Source organism: Numida meleagris, chromosome 13, assembly GCF_002078875.1.
Source record: "Numida meleagris isolate 19003 breed g44 Domestic line chromosome 13, NumMel1.0, whole genome shotgun sequence".
NCBI lineage: Eukaryota > Metazoa > Chordata > Aves > Galliformes > Numididae > Numida > Numida meleagris.
In genome coordinates, this window is record NC_034421.1 from 13,604,002 (window position 1) to 13,622,703 (window position 18,702).

The window sequence follows — 18,702 nt, forward strand, 5'->3', positions numbered from 1 at the left end:
GGGCACAGTCTAACTACTTTGGACTGCAAGGACTGCTGTATCCTCGCAGACCAACCTGAAGCTGAAGAAGTGCTTGCAGGTGGAGCCTTTAGTGCATTTGCTGCACACAGTCCTGCTGTCTGCACTGCCATCATGTCTCTACCCTGGTCCCTTTGCAGAGCTGCCACTGCCTGGCCTGGAAGCCCCACCCCAGCACTGGATGGGAAGCTGAGAGCCAGCATGTAGTGGCAGGGTACAGTGATGGCACCATCCGTGTCTTCAGCATTTCCAGGACAGAGATGGAGCTGAAAATGCACCCCCATGCCACTGCACTGACAGCAATTGCCTACTCCACAGACGGTGAGGTTGCTTGTTGCAACGGAGGGGATGTTGCCTGGGGAGTACAGCTTGGTTTTGTCAGGGTTACCCAAGCACAGCTCTTGCCTCCGGCAACTTGCCCAAAAAGCTGGGCCCGGGGAGAGCTCATACCAATGAGCTTTGGCAGACCTGTCAGTAGAGCACGTGGTAAATGGGTTTTGGCAGATCTATTGGCAGTGATACAATCAAGTGGTTTGGATGCAGCAAATACTCCTCTTTGTCTTCCTGTTTACAAGCTGCATTGGCTCTTGTTTGGATGTGATTTAGTGGGTGTCCCTGAGACATCTTATCTCACCCAGCTCTTAATTCAGATGTTCCCAGCCTTTCAGGTGTTTTGGGATGCTGCTGTCCCGTGATATTGAACTCTTCTCCTGTAAGAAGTATCCCATTCTCTTCTCTCCTTTGACCACAGGAGAAATGATCTTATCGGGGGGCAAGGATGGGCTGGTGGCTGTCAGCAGCCCTCGCACCGGAATGACCATCCGCATCCTGGCTGACCACAGAGGCTCCGCTATCACCGTCCTCCAGTGCATCAGGAAGCAGGTAAGACCTGCCTCTGTGTCCCAGCGCTGTGCGGGAGCGAGCTCCCTGTGTCTCTGCACAACTGTGGGAGGGAGCAACAGCCTGGCTGGGTTGGTTGTCCCTCTCTGCTTTGGGCCCAGCACTTCCAGTAACTTCTCTCGGGTTTTTTTAGGGGTAGCTTCAGTGGAGGAAAGCCACATGCATTGCAGGTTGCCTGGGAGGGTGGGCAACTTTGGTGGCTGTTGCAGACACTCTGTGCATGGATGTGTGTGCCTGCACCACAGGCCCTCGGAGAGCAGCATCCCTTGAGGGCAGCCTGGGTTGGCCCGTGCTGCCCCCAGTAACAGCCTTGGTGTGATTTCCCCACTTCACTCCTTAGCAGCCTGGCCTTGTGTGTGTATCTGGCTCTTTGTAGGGTTCCCCTGTGAAGCTGGAAGGCTTGCTAGTGCAACAGTGGGGTGTTTTTAGCATCTCTTTTGTATTTCTCTTCACGGAGAGTCTCTTTTTCCTTTGTGCGACTTCCTGAGATGACAGTAACTTCGCCTAAGCTCTCTGACTTTAAAATCTGCAGAAAGGTGCAAAGCTGTTTTTCCTGGTGATTGTAGAGTTAAGAGGTCTTCCTCTGCTTCAAGTGAAGGACACGTACTGTATCTGCAGTCTCCTAGGAGATGCACAGATGAGGTGTCCAGGGGAAGAGATCTGTATTGTTCCGGCCAGGCACTCACTCCTCTTCTGCTGGGGCTTTCAGCCCAGGGCGTGCTGCTGCCTCTGCTTCTTTGTCCTATTTTATTGTGATAAATGACTTTAAGCACTGCTCAGATGAGAGAATCCAGGAGGTTAATCCTGGCATTAATCCCTTGTATTCCCACGAAGTCATGCCCTCTGCTAGTTCTTGCTAGCAGCTTCCTTTAAAGCTTCTGCACTGCAAGAGCCGTAACACTACTTTTGTCTTCCGTAGTACCATGACTTTGGGGTGGAAGGAGGTGAGCTGTGGCTGGCTGCCAGCTCGGACCGGCGAGTCAGTGTTTGGGCCTCCGACTGGCTGAAGGATAAGTGTGAGCTCCTCGACTGGCTTAGCTTCCCTGCTCCTGCCAGCCCCGAGGTGAGCGTGCTGCCCACCCACTCGTGCTCATGTCCCCGTCTCGGCACCGCGCAGCCCCAGTCCCTTCAGCACTCTCTCCCTGTCTGTAAATGGGATGTTAAGGGATCCTAACCCCATCCAAACTCACGTGAAACTGTCTTAGCTCAGTCCAGTGTGTTTACATGTGTTGTTTCAGCCACCCGGGAGGGGAGGGATGCCTCAAGGCTTTGAGAGGGATGGCTACAAACAGCGAGTGTGCTTAGGAAAGCGATCTTCATGGGTCCTGCTGCTCATGGGATATCTTGGTAATGCACCTTGGAGGTGCTGACAGATAGCGTGAGCTGTGCATGGTGCTGCCTAACCACTGGGAAGCACTGCCTTTGTGAGCACAAAGAGACAAAAACAGCGTTCACAGAGCTGATACTCCTCTGCTGTGTGAAACTGAGCGCAGCCAGGAGTCGGCAGAGGCAGCGTGCAGAAGAGAGACCTAACGATGAGCATCCTGCTGATTGACACTCCCAACGAGCGTGAATGTCCTGAACCAGGAGCCCAGTGACTGTTACTAGAGCCAGATGCACCTGCTCCAGCCCTGAGTCTCTGGTACTTTGCCGAACGCTTTGGCTGCAGACCAGCCAAAGTCAGGGATTTGAGCAGGAGGATGTTGCTAGAAAAGGGAAGGGTTCTGTATGGGACAGGACGTGGAGTTGGCGCCTAGTGCTCATGACACTGGCATGCAAGAGGAAGGTGGGCTTTTCTAGGCCTCACCTGCTGCCCCCAGGCCCAGGCACCATCCAGGCTGTTACAGGTCTCTCCACAGTGAATTTGGGAAGGACTGATCTTGCATCCCATACTAATGATCAGTCTTCTGGGCTCTATTTGCTTGTGTTGAAATCAATCCATTATCCAGCCCAACCTTCATGCCCATGTAGGAATAATGCCCTGGTGAAAATTCAGCCTGTTGGAGCCCTGTGTGTCCTGCTACTGCGACAGTAAACAACGTGCTCCAGGTTTCCATGGCAGTGTGTGGTTGCTCCTTGCTTCTTCGCAGTGAGCACGGCTGAGATAGCAATGCGAGAGGGAGAAAACAGCCTCTGTCGTATGAATTTTCTGGTGCTTGTACACCTACAGCCCAATGGCTGGGATCCCTCTGTGCTCTCCTTTGCTGGCCACTGTGTTGTGTTGGGCTGGAGAAGATAGCCTCAGTTTTGTTCCTTTTGGTTTCCCCTGCCAGGGTCTTGGCAGCCTCCCACCCAGCCTGGCTGCGTTCTGCCCTTGGGAGCACGGTACCCTGGTCTACGTCGGCTTTGGGATGCAGAGGGAAGCCTTGTTTTACAGCCTGCGCAAGAAACAGGTACTTGTACCCTCCCTGTGCACCATGCCCGGGCAGCGTGTGCTCCTCTGCTGTTGGATGGCTGTGTTCAAAGTGATGGAGGGGAAGCAGTGCTCCTCATCTCCCTCAAATGGCCTGCAAGATAAGCTGGCAGCTTGCAGACGAACCCTTCTTTCTGCAGGGGGAGAGCGGGACCCCGTCTTGACCCAAATGTCAGCTCCCAGTGCAGTATTCCCTCTTGTTAACGAGGGCTGCAAGTAATGCAAGCCTGAGGGTGGGAAATGGGTTGAGCAAGCAGCTGGGCAGTGCGGCAGCTTTTCACTCAAACCCCGCTCTGGCCCCAGGCCTTTGGGCAGGCTGCCAGTCACTGATGCTGCTTCTGGAGGTGTTTGCTTTTGGGAGCACTAACAGTCTCTAAATTGTCATGTCACCTCTTGAAAGTGGATGCCTTTGGCAGGTTTTTGAGCTTGGAGGGAGGTTGTGCATCTGTCAGCCTCCCCGTGGAGAAGGAGCCCTTTACCCTCCTGAAGGTGTCACTTAGGCAGCTGTTCTGCTGCCTGCTCGTTTATGAGATGTTGGTGTGCTTCTCTTGCTGGAGCACAGGTCGTTGAGAAGATCTCCTTGCCATACTTTGCCACATCACTGAGCCTGTCTCCTGCAGCACGCTTCATGGCTGTCGGCTTCAGCGGTGAGTACCAGAGGGTGCTGTGGGCTCTGCTTGTCCCCCGGGTGCATTGTTCTGGGAAAACAGCCCTGGGAGTGAAGTAGCTGCCCTGCTCTGGGGCACGGTAGTGTCAGGCAGGGAAAAATCATAAAAGCGGTAAGGTTGGAAAAGACCACGAAGGTCACCTACGCCAACTGCTGACATCCCCACCGTGCCCACTGACCACATCCCTCACTGCCACATCCCCATGGTTCTGGAACACTCCTGGGGCAGCAGTGCCACTGCATCACCACTCTTTCTGAGAAGGAATGTTTCCTAATATCCAAGCTGATAATAACCACCCTGTGTAAGAGGTGGGAGCATGGGGCTTTTTGGGCTCCTTTCAGCTGTAGAGGAGCAATAAAGTGTCCCCTGAGCCTCCTCCAGAATGAACCAGCCCCTTCCCTCAGCTGTTCTCATCAGACTGGTGCTCCTGCCCCCTCACAGCTCCGCTGCCCATCTCTGGACACACTCCAGGACCTCGCTGTCTTGCAGTGAGGGGCTCAAAACTGAACACAGCACTCGAGCTGCGTGCTCACTGGTGCTGAATACAGAGGGGCGATCACCCCCATGTCATACTGGCTGTGCTGTTCCTGATGCAAACCAGGATCATGTTGGCCTGCATGGCTGCCTGGGCGCGCTGCTGGTCCTCCCAGCTGCTTTTCCTCCGTGCAGCTTCCAGCCTGGAGCCAGCACGGGGTTGTTGTGACCGAAGCTGAAGGGGGGATGTGATGGGCGCCCGCTGACCCTGGTGTGTCTGTCCCTGCAGAGCGGCTCCTCCGGCTGCAGCGCTGCCCGGCGGGCCTGCCCCAGGACTACGCTGGCCACGACGACGCCGTCCACCTGTGCCGCTTCGCCCCCGCCGGCCGCCGCTTACTGACGGCCTCGCACAGCGCCGTGCTCGTCTGGGAGCTGCTGGCCGCCTGAGGCGCGGAGCGGCCGCGCCCCGGGCCGGGCTGCGGCTCCACGCCAGACCCCGGCTCAGCCCCCGCCTAGGCCGCAGCCCCTGCGGTGGGGCGTGGGACTCTCCGAGACTGCTGTGGTGTTTATTTATGTCGCGCGATTTCCTCTTTTTTTTTTTTTTTTCCTTTTTTTTTTTTTTTTTTTTTTTTTTTTTTTTTTTTTGCTAATAAAACCACGAAACGCGAGGCGAAGGGGGAGTGCTGGGTAACACCTCCGACCGGCAGGGGGCGCTGTGACGGTCGCGCCGCTCTGCCCGCGCCGCTCGCTGGTTGCGGCCGGAAGCGGCGCTGGCGGCGGCAGCCCCGGGAGCGGCGGCGGTGCCGCCATGAAGCGGGACGTGCGGATCCTGCTGCTGGGGGAGGGTAAGGGCGGCGAGCGGGGCCGGGGAGGAGGAGCGGCCGGGCTGGGCCGCACGAGGCTTCGGCTCCTGGTGGTGTGGTCCCCGCGGTGCCGCGGCCGGTGGCGCTGGTTGTTCGCCGCGGTGCGGGTGCAGAGGGCTCGGTGCGCGGCGCAGGCCTCTGCTGGGCCCTGCGGCATCGGGCCGGGAACGGCCGCTGAGCCCCGGGTGCGTGCCGCTCCCCAGCGCGGCTCCGTGCGGCGCCAACGTTGCCCCTTTCTTTCCTAGCCCAGGTGGGGAAGACGTCTCTGATCATGGCTCTGGTGGGAGAGGAGTTCCCCGAGGAGGTGAGCGCGGAGCTACGGGGCAGCGCTGGCACCGCTCTGTCCGGCTCCAGCCCCAGGCGTCCGGAGGCCAAGCGGTGCTTTCTGCGTGCCCCGGTCAATGCCTTGTCTCTATTTGCGTCTTGTTCCTCCAGGACCGCGTTCCCTGCTGCTCCCCGTGTGCTGGGGCAGGCTCTCAGGGGGCTTTGCAGCCTCATTGTGGCACCACAGCGGAGCCCCTGGAAGGGGTCGAGCCGCCCGTGCTGTCTTGCATGGCTGGAGCAGGGCCTGGCGCTCTGAGCAGGGCTGTCACCGTGGCCTCCTGTCTGCCTACGTGCCTCTTAACTCGATGGCTTGCCGTCCCATGGCAGCTTGGATGCAGAAGGGGCATTGCCCTGCTTGGGAACATTTGCCCTGCTCCACCAGTGGGGTCTCTTGATGCCTGCAGGCAGATAGTGCTTACTGGCAAGCATAAGCTTGTAAAGGAACAACTGGTTTCCAACACCTTTCTGTGTTTCACAGCAAAGCCCAGACAATCAGCTTAGCATGTCTCCAGCTGCCCAGAGGTCAGGCTGGAGCTAGGGGAGCACTTGAGGACTTAGTGCAGGGGTGGCAGCTGGGAGGCTGTCAAGTTTCACTTTGTGAGGAGCAGACTATAGCACGCATCAGCCTGCTGCAGCTCCCAGCAGGCAGGGAGCTATCCGTGGGCAGGAGTCACCCTGCCTAGGCAGCAGTCCCATTGAGATCTGAGTGCCCCATCACCCATCCTCTCCATTGCTTGGTCTGACTGGCTGGTCCACGCAGTGGAACACGGTCTGCTCGCTTTGCAGGTGCCACCTCGTGCGGAGGAGATCACGATCCCGGCTGATGTCACACCCGAAAAGGTCCCCACACACATTGTGGACTACTCAGGTGGGACTGTCCCCTTGTTCCCTGCTGGCCTCTTCTCCTTGCCCACCTGCAGTGAGCAGGAAGGGTGTTCCTACTGCAGCAGGCACTGACAGGGTGGTGACAGCTCTTCTCCCCTTCTAGAGTCAGAGCAGACTGAGGATGAGCTGCAGGAGGAGATTGCTAAGGTGAGCGGGGCTGGAGGGGGCATTGCAGGGCAGAAAGCTGCGCTGCCACTGCCCTGCAGCCTGTATGTGGCATGTGACTGCTCTCTCTTCCCATTAGCCACCCAGAGATGTGCAGGCAGTTGGTTATCTGCAGATTAACGCTAGCAGTTTGTTTAGCAGTTTGTTTAATCCTCCTTTGCATTGTAAGCTGTTGTAGGGCTTGTCCTGGCCCTCTGGGGAGCCTCCAGAAGGAGAGCAGCAGGGGGCAGCTCACTGCTGACCGGTAGGTGGAGGAGGCTGCAGAGCACGTGGTGTGCTCCTGGCCCTGGGATGTTCCCAGCAGATGGAGGGGAGCAGCAGCTGTGGATGAGACCCTCTGCTCCTTGCACGAAGTCCCTGTGGCTGTCTGATGAAGCTGTGACACGGAGGTGGTGGTTTGGGAGCCGGAGCCCTGGGGCACACTGGGCAGGGAGGAGAAAAAAAATCCATCCAACCAGCCCTGCTGCTCTCCCTCACTTTGGGATTAACGTTGACTCTTATCAGGGAGAGGATCTCTTGATCGTTTGTAACAAAGCTATCTCTCCTCTGTGCATCTCGCATCAGCAAAACTATTCTATTGCTCCACCTTGGCATCTAACAGCTGAGGAGGTGGGCTGGGGGCATGGGGTTCCTGCTCCCTCTACTGAGGCGGGAGGCATGTCCAGATGCTTAAAACGGCTCCAGGAAATCCTGCCTAAACCCTTGTGCATCCCTGGGATTAGCACTAAACTCTCCCCTGAAAGGGCCAGTGATCCCTCCTGTCTGCTTCAAATAAAGTGTTAGTGTCAGCGCTGTCTGTGTGGGGCTGGGGAGGGGAGGTCGGCAGCTGCAAGACCACTGTGTGTGTGGAAGTGGGGAGTCAGGGTGCCAACTGCAGAGAGGGGAAGGAGTGGTTCCCGTGCGCAGTGAAATGGAGAAGGGGACCCTAGCTGCCTGGCACAGGGGTGGCACCCCAAGAGCATCGCTTGGGAAGGCACAGCATGGTGATGGGCGTGCTGGTGGCAGTGGGATATGGCCTGAAGCAGAGAAATGAGGCTGCCCTCTTGGCATCCCACTGCAGAGCTTGGGTTTGGCAGCAGTGAGATACTGTGATCAAAGGGCTCCTCTGCCTTTGCCATGCCCTTAGGCTTGGGCTGAGCAGCTCTGTGTGCTGCCGCCACCCTGCCTGGCTTGATAAGGCCTTGAGTCATGTAGCTGGCATGGCCACACTTGTGCCCTCCCCTCTCCTACGGAAGCCTTAGATCCAGGGAGGAGCAGAAGTGGAAGCTGCCACGTGCTGCCTGCCAGTTTGGGGAAGAAAAACACCTGTGCTGTGCCAAGAGCTGAGAAGGGAGATCCTGTGTGCTGGCACGAGGCAACTGAGGTTATAGCTGATGTTGTCCAGCTCCTGAGGAGCCTGCAGGCAGCATGCATGTTCTGTTTTTGTGTGTACTGCTCATGCATTCTTATCTACAGCTGCTGGGTTTTAGTGCAGGCGCAGTGGCAGTGTTTGGGGCTGGAGCTGCCTGGGCTTGGAAAGCTTCCCTGCTGCCGTGGGAGCGCTAGGAATTCTGCTCACCCCCTTTCTGCTTCTCTCTTGCAGGCCAACGTGGTCTGCGTGGTATATGATGTCACCAAGGAAGCCACGATTGAGAAGGTAACTTGTCCCCTGTGGGAGCCTTGAAATGCCCCCAGCTCTCCAGAGGTTTTGGGGTTTGGGACTCCTGCAAGCAGAGGCAGGCTGAGCACAGCCTGGGCGTGCTCCCACGCTGGCAATTGTCCGCCTGTGCTGGAGGCAACAGGCCTGTCACATCCTTCTGCTGGCATGCAGCATCCCTGGGTATGCTCTGCCTGCTGGTGCGGGGGAATGCTGGGGAGCAGATGGCTGCAGGGCCCTGCTGACAGCCATGTCGTGTGTGCTGGGAGCTGCCTCTCCCTTCCCAGCCTGCTCTCACAGGTCTTTCTCTGTGCTTGCCTTTCAGATTCGCACAAAATGGATCCCCATGGTGAACGGGGGAGCTGAAAAGGGTGCCAGGTACTGCGGGCAGGATTGGGTGATTCTGGAGGTTGCGGGGCCCTCACTGCCTTTGTTTCCTGCGGAGGTTGCTCAGATTGAGCCAGACCACTTGCTAGACCACTTGCAGAAGAACGTGGAGGCTTTTCTCCGTTGTGGGTCTAGCTGAGTCAGAGGGTCATGGGGGAAGGTTTCCCCCCTCCCCTCCCACCTTAGTGTCTCACTGGCAGGGCGGGAAGAGGAGGCTGCTAAGGGAGAATGTGAGCACAGAAGCCATAGGCTGCGTGTGGATCTCTTAGGCAGAAGGCTGCTGTGTTGGATTAAAAGCTCCTGAACATATTGTTGCTGGGTGAAAGTGTAAGCGGGATCAGGCAGTCTGTTTCTCCAGATGGATGCTCCCAGCCGTAGGAAGCAGGAAAGCTGTTCTGGACCTTGCAGAGGAAGGCGGGGAGGCTCCCCGGCGCAGCTGCACTGCAGCATGTACAGCTGGAGCCCAGCTGAGGCTGGTGGAGGGGTAGCCCCACTCGTGCTCTCTGACTTGCCACCTTTCACCCCCAGGATCCCCATTATTTTGGTTGGAAACAAGTCTGACTTGCAGATGGGGAGCTCGATGGAAGTCATCCTGCCCATCATGAACCAGTTCTCGGAGATTGAGACCTGTGTGGAGGTGAGGGACCTGAGTGTTTCTGAAAAGCCTCTGTGAGGGGTAGCAGCACGTGTCTGATGTGAGCCAGGGGAGCCTTCATGTTTGTGGGGATCTGCCCTGTTGGTGTTGCTCTGTGGAACTGTCTCAGTCTGGGCCTTGAGGACCTGTGATTTATGCTTTCTGTGCTTTGCTTTTCTTACCAAGAACGGGTTTTGGTGTCTGCCCAGTCTAGCCATACATAGTGTTGGAGCTGCACACAGCCTATGTTGGCTCTGGGCCTGCGGAGTGGGCACAGCAAAGCCTGAGTGTGACCAGGTTCCCCTTTTGTTTTTTTCCTGATGGTGGGCAATGATTGCTCTGTGCTTTGATGCATTACTTTGTGGCTTGAAGAGCTCCTGTCATTCTCCTTCTGCCCACTGTCACAAGCCCGTCACCCACTCATAGCAGTGTCTTCCTTTCAATCCACAGTGCTCAGCCAAGAACCTCAAGAACATCTCTGAGCTCTTCTACTATGCCCAGAAAGCTGTGCTGCATCCCACTGCACCCCTCTATGACCCGGAGGAGAAGCAGGTAGGAAGCTGCTCGCAGCTCCTGGAGGAGTCCCTGCCCGTCACACCTGTGGGGTCACAGAGCTCCAGGCTGGTGCCGTGCCTTGTGCTGTGCCTTTACCCCTGGGAAGGATGTGGAGAGTTTGGGCCAAAGTAGCTAGAAGAAGGGAAAAGCAGTACCCCTGTGGGGAGCCAACAGAGGAGAAAAGACCCAGCTCTCCCTGCTGAGTGCAGCCAGATGAGTGTATACTGACCAGAGATATCTGCAGAGACCAAGGGCATGTTCTGACAGGAGCCCTCATGCTCCAGACTGTGTGGTGGGAAGTGTCCAAGGGGAAACTTTCCCTGTGGGCTGCTGTGCTTCTGACTCCAGCTCCAGCACGGCTGTGGCACTGGCCTACCTGAACCATGCTCCCAGCCACTGCAGGAAGGGATCTGTGCCTGGGGGGGTTGGGAAGTAGAAGGAAGAGCCACACAGAACGTAGTGTCCTGGTTTTCTTACCATGGTCTGTCCCTTGCAGCTGAGACCTGCGTGTTCACGAGCGCTGACTCGGATATTCAACCTCTCAGACCAAGATAATAACCAGATCCTCAGTGATGATGAACTCAACTACTTTCAGGTAGGGTTGGCTGTGGAGCTGCAGTATCTCCTGGTCCTTTTTGGATGCCGGTGAGACAGAGGGTTCTGCTGTCCGTGTGCTGGGTCATGATGCTCTTCTTTCTCTCGGGAGGTAGAAGTCCTGCTTTGGAAACCCGCTGGCTCCCCAGGCCTTGGAGGATGTGAAGATGGTTGTGTGGAAGAACACTACGGATGGAGTGCAGGACAATGGCCTGACGTTAAATGGTAACAGCACAGGGACTCTCTTCTCCTTCGCTGCATGGAATGGATGGATCCACCTCCTTCAGCATATTGCAAAGGGGCCCTGTCCTCATGCTGAGCTTCCTGGCTCTCGATCCAGGCCTAATTAGTCCCTCTCATCAAAGCTGCAGCCGTGTAAAGCTCTCTGTCCAAGCATCCTGTTTTCCCAGTGGTTGCATAGTTCTGAGAGTCCTTGATCCCTGAGTCTGAGTCCATGTCTGGCCCCCAGTGTCTGAGCTGCCTGATCTCTTCCCCCACAGGCTTCCTCTTCCTCAACACACTCTTCATCCAGAGGGGCCGCCATGAGACCACGTGGACTATCCTTCGCCGCTTTGGCTACGATGACGAGCTGGAGCTGACAGATGACTATCTGTACCCACAGTGCGTATCCTGGCATGGAGTGGGGCAGGCAGGGTGTGACAAGCCCGTGGTGTACAACTCAGTACCGCAGCATCTGCTGCATTGCTCAGCTGAGGCTGAATCTGCGCTCTGAGCTTATGGTTGTGTTCATGCTCCTCACCTTTCCCTATGGTCACGAGCTGGGAACAGGGGGTTAGCAACAATGTGAAGGCCTTGAAGCTGTTGTCTGTGCTGTTGGCTTGTCCCTGACTTGCCTTGACATCAACAAGGGATTTTTGATGGCTGTTCTTTCCCTGCCTGAGCTGAGCTGTCAGGAGCCGTGAGCAGTCAGCATAGCTTTCCTGGCTGATTCTGCAGCTGCTGTCTTTTCTGCTCCCTGCCACCCTGGTGATGGTGATCTGGCAGTAATGAAAGGCTTTGGCTGTGAGCTGCCTCGTCTTCTCCCCAGAGAGCAGGCAACAGGGGAAGGCAGCAGGGCCTGTGCTGATGGAAAGCACCGGGTCTAGTGCTGTGCCCTTCTGCAGCCCTGAGTGTGAGGCTGAGCAAAGGCCTCGTCAGCTCCCGATGTGCTGGGCAGTGCAGATGTACTGAGGGGAGCCTGCTTCACACAACGCCTTCTCCCTAAAGCCAGGGAACAGCCAGGCCTAGGGACAACCACCGGCCTTGGGCAGGGAGGCACTGGGGAGCCGTGTGCTCTGGCTGAGATGTGGCTTTGCAGAGGACCCGCTGACACGCTGCCCTTCATTCAGGGCTCAAGGAGGTGTTGGAGCTGCTCACTTGGGTCTCTCCTGGCAGGTTCCGCCTGCCCCCTGGCTGCTCGACGGAGCTCAACCACCTGGGCTACCAGTTCCTGCAGCGGCTCTTCGAGAAGCATGACAAGGTGTGCAGTGCATGGTGTAGCTTCTTGCTGAGGCTTTGCTGGTCGTGGTGAGCTGCAGGTACCTGACTGCAGCAGCACATCAGAACCATGGGGACTGGGTTTGCCACCCTTGTCCAAAGGGCACATAGTAAAGTGTGGACCTTCAGGATCTGAGATAACGTCAAACTGGCATCACCCCCTGCACAGTGACTGTAGCACACAGGGTGACAGGGAAAGTGGTCAGAGCTGCTGGCCTGCAGCCACACTAAGCAAAGTGTCCACACAGCTGGCAGCCCTGTGGAAAGGATGCTGGGCTGCAGAGAGAGAAAGAAAGCAACTAATTTGAGCCATACTCTGGCTCTTTGGAGAGTGAGAGAAGGGGATGTGCTGGATCTGCATGCATCTGATCTAATCATTTACGTGTTGGTATGCATCTGGGGAATGGTGGCTCCATGGGAGCTGCGGCACTGAGTCAAAACATGTCTCTGTGTGCCCAGATGCTGGCAGATCCTCTGTGGTGTGGCCCTGGGGCATGCTACCCTGAAGGTGCTGTGTTGGCACGTGGTTGTCTGGAGGGCTCAGCAGCTGCTTGCAGACCTCGGGCTGGTTTCCCTGCAGCGTGGCAGGGCTAGCAGCTCAGGGCTGCAGGGTGCATGTGAACAGGTCCTTCCCGGTGGCAGGGTTGGTGCTGGCTCCAGTTTTGGCCGTAGAACAGAACCCCCTCTGGCAGTGCCTGTTGGATGCACACTGACAGGAGTCCCTGGGGTTCAGGCTCTGCACAGTCACGCAGCTCTGGCCTTGCTTGCAATTGATGTCTGCTATTGCAAAGATCCCTTTGTCATTCTGCAGCAGGAAATGAGGTGGCTGCAGCATGCCAGGACCCCTGTCTGGACCCTGACAGCGCTTGGTGTGGCTGTAGAGAGCTGCGGTGTGCATGTAGGCTGTGTGCTGCCTCAGCTGCTGACTCCCACTTCTTTTGGCAGGACCAGGATGGTGCCCTCTCTCCCGCAGAGCTGCAGAACTTCTTCAGCGTCTTCCCCTGCATGCCCTGGGGCCCTGAGCTCTACAACACGGTATGCACCACTGATAAAGGCCTGCTTTCCCTGCATGGATTTCTCTGCCAGTGGACGTAAGCTCAGTCCCTCTCCCACGCCATTAGTCCATCACGTAGTGCTTGCTGACCTTGTCGGCGTCCCCCTGACCGGCTTCCCGGTGCTCTCTGTCTATCTCTAGGCTTGTAGCCTACCTGGATGTGCGGCAGTGCCTGGAATGCCTCGGCTACCTGGGCTACCCCATCCTCTCGGAGCAGGACTCCCAGACGCAGGCCCTCACAGGTACAGCCGTGCCCTCACCTCCTTGGCAGCTTGGTGTCCTCCTCGCGCTCACCCGCCCTCTCTCCTGCCAGTGACCCGGGAGAAGAGGATTGACCTCGAGAAAGGCCAGACTCAGAGAAACGTCTTCCTATGCAAGGTGCTGGGAGCCAGGGGCGCAGGCAAGTCTGCCTTCCTGCAGGCCTTCCTCGGCAGGAGCCTCGCGGTGAGTGGCTGCTCCCCTCTCTGGTGGAGCAGGAGGCAGAGCTTGAGGCCGCTGAGCAATCCGCTGCGTGCCAGCACCTCCCTGCCCTGGCCAGACCCAGTGTCCCAGCTCGGGGCTTTGTACCACCCCTCTGCGCCGTGGCTCTTTGCCCCTTATGCAAAAGCGTAAGGCTGTGGGTCCCCTCCCTCTGCTTGTCCCAAGGATTTGGAGAGGCTGTTCCTTTCCTTATCTGACCAAGGTGATGCTGATTTTTCCCTGCTCGTTGCTAACAGCCCTTGTCTTGTGGCAGACTCTGGCTGGCTTTCAAGGGCAGTGGCTGTTAGACTGCGGGGATCGGAGCAGCGTGAAGTGCTCTCCCTCCCCCGAGCACTCTCCCTGCTCCCTGCTGTCTGAGACAGTGTTCTCATCCATGGCAGGCCCAGAGGGAGAACCCAGGACAGCCATCTCTCTACACGATCAATACTGTGCAGGTCAACGGCCAGGAAAAGTACCTTATAGTAAGTCAGGGAGAGGGGGACATTGCTGCTACATCTGCCTGGACACAGCAGCAGGCAGCGGGGCTGGGCTGTGTCCACCCATGCTGCACCATCGCAGCACCCCTATGAGACCCAGCCTCATCTCCTCATCGCAGTGCTGTGCCCCCTGTCCCTTCCTTTCCTGCTCCAGCTGCACGAGGTCAGTGCTGAGACAAAGTTCTCAACGCCGTCAGACGCAGCCTGCGATGTTGCCTGCTTGATATATGACCTGAGCGACCCCAAATCCTTCAGCTACTGTGCCAGCATTTATAAGGTGAGTGCAGGCACTCTGGGGGACATCAGCCTTCGAGTGGCAGCCCGGCATTTCCTAGGAGGGTGTAGGAGCAGCCTTCCCTGCCCTGCAGCTTGAGCCCACGCCTCCAGGAAGCACTGGTGCTGGCCGAGCCCTCCTTCCTTGGTCCCTTCCTGGCTGGGGAACCCTTGTGATTCCCTCCCTGGAGACCCACAGGGCAGTGGCCTGTTATTCACCCCGCACCTTCTTCCTCTGCCTGCAGCAACACTACATGGACAGCCAGATCCCCTGCGTTTTTGTGGCCTCCAAGACAGACCTGCCAGAAGCGAGCCAGCAGCCCGGGCTGTCCCCCGCCGAGTTCTGCTACAAGCACTGCCTCCCACCACCATTCCTCTTCTCCTGCCACAGCCAGGGCCCACCCAGCACCGCCATCTACACCAAGCTGGCCACCGCCGCCACGTTCCCGTTAGTATCCGTGCCGTGGAGGGGGCTGTCAGCTGGGGGCTGAGGGCAGGAGGCTGCAGCTCGCCCTCCTTGCATTCCCCATAGTTTCTCCCAAGCTCTCAGTATCATCTGCTTACGTGATTGATGGGAACAAAAGGGCCACTTTTTTCCCTGATCTGAGAGGGTGAAGGGGACTCGACTGTCTTCTGCCTTGCACAGCCCTCTGGCAGATTTATTGGATAAGCTTTGGTGGCAGGATCTTTGTGTTTGATGGCTGAGATAGATTTAAAAAAAAAAAAATGCTGAAAGGTGAGTAGCCAGCCTAGTGTGCCAGCGCCTGCGGGGAGGAGGTCGTGGCTATTTCCTTCCTGATCAGGTGGATCAGGCTGCAAAAGAGATGAGAGAAGCAGGAAACTCAGGTGGCTTTGGGAAGGAGCTGCTCCTGGAAGGGGCTGGGCAGCTCGGTGGGGGCTCTGCCCTTTCCAGGAGAGCGTGCGGGTGCGTTGGAGGACAGGATGGGATTACCAACCAGTGAGTGGTTTTCCCTTTAGCTTTTTCAATAAACAACTTTATTTTTAGAGCCGACGCTTTTTTTTTTTTTTCCCCCCCCCCCTGCCGTATTAAAATTTAAATATTCTTTATATATCTTAGGGTATTTGGTATAAATAAATAACAGCGTAACGGAGGGCCGGGGATTGGCTGCTCTCCCCCCGATTTAGTGGAGAATGAATAATGGATACGTCTTTTCTCCTCGGAGAGGAGCACGGTGATGCAGGACACATGTTGAGGAAGGGAATGTGTATGATCAGAGGGCACAGGGCCCTTCCCTCACTGGCCCCAGGTCACATTGCCACGGGTGCTGCCCATTTTCACACCCCTGTGGTGGCATCGCTGCGCCCGGTTCTGCACTTGGAGCTGTAAAAGCAGCCTGACCTAGAAAGGAAGATGAGTACCTCCTTGCTTGTACTAATTATTTAGATGTTGGTGTGCTATTTCAGGGCTGTGGGAGGGTGAAGCCTGCCTCCCCTTCCACCAGCCGTCACTGGGCTTGATGGTGATGCCGCGTGGCGGGCGCTCGGCGTGCGGGGCCAGGAGCCTCACGGCGCCCGGTGCTGCACCAGCACCTTTGGGTGGGGTTTATCCCCTGGAGCTGCAGCAAGCCATCCCAATCGGCGTTTGGACATCGCTCACCCATCTCTTCTCTCTTCCCTTGCAGCCACCTGAACGCCGTGGAGCTGGGAGCCGCGTCCTTCTGGCTCCGGGTGGCCCTGGGGGCCGCAGTGACCGCCCTGGTGGGGTTTGCGCTGTACCGCGTGCTGGCCAAGAACAAGTGAGAGCTGCTCTCCGCCCCGTCCTCCCTGTGCCACCGGCTCCCCGTCCTGAGCGATGCCCCATGAGGGCCCTCTACCCGCTGGTCCCTGGTGGGAAATCTCCCTCCCCCAGCCTCAATTACAGGACCAGAGAAGCCAGAGTTCCCAGCACCAGCAGGATGGATCCTTGGCACCAGCCAGCCTCACCCCGCTGGCCCCCGGGCACCTTGCCTGCGCGGCAGCTGGGGGGGGCCTCCTCCCTGGAAGCCAAAGGGATCGCTCCCTTCTTTTATTCTGTTAATGGTTTTTTAATGTTTGTTTTTATGTTCAAACACGAGTGTTTATCTGCCCATGGGTTAGGCACGTCCCTTCTGCAGGGGGCTGTGCTGGGGCCCTCAGTTCTGCAGGGTGACACCCCTGGAGCCCCTTAAGTCACGCTCCCATCTCAAGTCCTTGTTTCCCAATACCATCCCACCTCAATCTTGGCCCATTTGCCCTCCTCCCCTGCCTGCCTCTGTGTCCCATCCTCCCCACAACCAGTATTCCCAGTGCCAGAGAGCACTCCACAGGCTGAGGACGCAGGCCTTTGCCTGGCAGTGCCATCACTGAGTCGGTGCCACGTGCCAGTACATGGCCCTTGTCCTGCTGTCCCCTCTGTGGGTGCCTGGCCAGAACATTGCACCTCCTGGTACGACTGGAAGCTGTTTCCCTCCCATGCCTGGCTCTGGCCCGTTGGCATTTCAGCCAGCATGAATTTGGGACTGCCCCTGTTCTCAGCATCCCAAAGGGCGATGCCAGCCCGTGCTGCTCCCTGGGAGCTCCACGCTCTACTCACCCCTACTCCAGCCTCCCAACCCCCTTCTGCTGTGCCCCGGGGGGGCTCCTGGTGAAATAAGTGACACTAGCTCTTAGGCTACACTCAGGGTAGGCTTATTTGCAGGCAGCTCGGGGCAGCGCCGCTGCTTCTCTGTCCCTTTGTCTATTTAAACTTTTCCTGTGGCCTGGAGCCAGCAAGGGGTTGGAGAAGCCACCATTTGTGGGATGCATCCTGCCATGCTGGCACCGTCCCCAGCGCTGTCCCTGTCCAGAGGTGCTTTTGCCAGCCTGGGGTTCTCCACTGGTACCCATGGGGCCGTGTCCTTGTGCTTTCCATTCCCGCTCCGTCCCGCTGCCTCCCAGGAGTGCATCTGTGGGGCAGAGCCCTGGGGCACAGGGGTGACCCTGCACCCCGCAGCGCTCCGGGCCTGCTGCAGCCGTGCTGTTTTAGGTTTGTTCTCTACAATCAAATAAATTTTTACACACTTTCCCTTCACACCCCGTGTCCTCCACTGAGCTGTCCCTTGGCCAGAGCTGTGCGCAGCCTGGGGTGGGGTGTGGGGGGGTGTTCCTTTGCTGCGGGATGAAGGGTCCCCACAGCATAGAGGAACCCTGAGGGCAGGGGGTGCCCACCCATCTGGGGACAGTTCTGGGGATTTGGGGTACAAACTGAAGCCTGGCTCTGGGGGATGAGGCCCTGGCCCTGCTCTCCAGCACGGTGCAGCGCTCAGCGCTGTGCCACCTCCCTCCCTGCTCCCATTTCCTGGTGGCAGCTTTTCCCTCGGCTATTTCTGTCTCTGCAGGCTCCATCGCAGGCGCTGGGCACCAGGAACGCGGTCTCAGTGCGGGAAAGGGATTTTCCCAGCACCTCTCCAGGGCCTTACAGTGTGGCCCCAGGGACAGCTAAACCCCACAGAGCATCTCTCCCATAGGATGAGGTCCCGGGGAGATGCTGCCCACGCTCAGGGATTGGATGGGGCTGACGGGAGGGATCCCTTCAGGGCAGAGCAGGGTCCCCAGGTGGGGGGGGGATGGGGATGGATCATCTGGCAGGCAGCTGGGCCAGATGCAGCATCTACGTGGTGCTGGGATGCTGGAACCCATATTGGGTTTGTGCTATTACCTGCAGCAGGATTCAGGTTCCCTTACAAGGGTGGGCATAGTTCTGTTGGGATTCATGGTCCTGTTCTGGGTTGCTGGGACACATACTGGGATGCAGGTACTTGTACCAGGATGCAGGTTCCTGTACCGGGATGCATGGACCCATACCAGAATGCAGACACCAGACCATGCTGCACATTTCCATACCAGGATGCAGGTTCCTGAACAATAATGCAGATCCTGGTACTGGGATTCACGTGCTCATACCAGGATGCTTGTTCTAGCACTGGGATGCACATACCAGGATGCACATAGCTGCACTGAGATGCAGGTTTCCATACCAGGATGCAGATCCTCATATCAGGATGCAGGTTCCAATAAAAAGATACCCACACTGGGATGCCCGTAACATACTGGGATGCGGGTTCTCACACTGGGATGCACATACCTGTACCTGTACCAGCACTGGGATGCTGGTACCCATGCTGGGATGCTGGTACCCGTGCTGGGATGCTGGTACCCAGGCTGGGATGCTGGTACCTGTGCTGGGATGCTGGTACCCGTACTGGGATGCTGGTATCCATACTGGGATGCTGGTACCCATGCTGGGATGCTGGTACCCATGCTGGGATGCTGGTACCCATGCTGGGATGCTGGTACCTGTGCTGGGATGCTGGTATCCATGCTGGGATGCTGGTACCCGTGCTGGGATGCTGGTACCCGTGCTGGGATGCTGGTACCCATGCTGGGAT

At 57.5% G+C, this 18,702-nt stretch overlaps 2 protein-coding genes across 4 annotated transcripts in view; both read left to right on the plus strand.

Annotated features, from left to right (window-relative positions):
• The window catches only part of WDR90 (WD repeat domain 90), a gene marked incomplete at its 5' end in the record, with an annotated part of 28,716 nt that extends 23,653 nt beyond the window's left edge, over positions 1-5,063 (plus strand). The window contains 6 exons of the mRNA XM_021411776.1: positions 159-339; positions 770-900; positions 1,838-1,981; positions 3,192-3,311; positions 3,894-3,978; positions 4,763-5,063. Coding sequence (XP_021267451.1) covers positions 159-339; positions 770-900; positions 1,838-1,981; positions 3,192-3,311; positions 3,894-3,978; positions 4,763-4,920 — 819 coding nt within the window. The remainder of the gene's footprint in view (positions 1-158; positions 340-769; positions 901-1,837; positions 1,982-3,191; positions 3,312-3,893; positions 3,979-4,762) is intronic.
• RHOT2 (ras homolog family member T2) lies at positions 5,169-17,345 on the plus strand. Of its 3 annotated transcripts, none has more exons than XM_021411388.1 (19): positions 5,170-5,318; positions 5,582-5,640; positions 6,447-6,528; positions 6,649-6,692; positions 8,293-8,346; positions 8,672-8,724; positions 9,262-9,370; positions 9,818-9,919; positions 10,419-10,517; positions 10,633-10,741; positions 11,017-11,137; positions 11,912-11,996; positions 12,959-13,104; positions 13,209-13,309; positions 13,381-13,511; positions 13,928-14,008; positions 14,178-14,300; positions 14,542-14,744; positions 15,940-17,345. In XM_021411388.1, the coding sequence occupies exons 1-19, from the start codon at positions 5,282-5,284 to the stop codon at positions 16,055-16,057; spliced, it is 1,857 nt and encodes a 618-aa protein (XP_021267063.1). In that variant the 5' UTR covers positions 5,170-5,281; the 3' UTR covers positions 16,058-17,345. The 3 variants fall into 3 exon arrangements, with proteins under 3 accessions (XP_021267065.1, XP_021267063.1, XP_021267064.1); XM_021411389.1 differs by having other exon boundaries at positions 5,223-5,318; positions 5,587-5,640; XM_021411390.1 differs by lacking the exon at positions 11,912-11,996 and having other exon boundaries at positions 5,169-5,318; positions 12,959-13,048.

Bases quoted from the DNA above. Each gene is read 5' to 3' on its own strand.
- RHOT2 (XM_021411388.1), top strand. From the start codon at position 5,282: ATGAAGCGGGACGTGCGGATCCTGCTGCTGGGGGAGG. The intron at 11,138-11,911 runs GTGCGTATCCTG...CTCTCCTGGCAG, and splicing joins GATGACTATCTGTACCCACA to GTTCCGCCTGCCCCCTGGCT. The intron at 13,310-13,380 runs GTACAGCCGTGC...CTCTCCTGCCAG, and splicing joins CCAGACGCAGGCCCTCACAG to TGACCCGGGAGAAGAGGATT.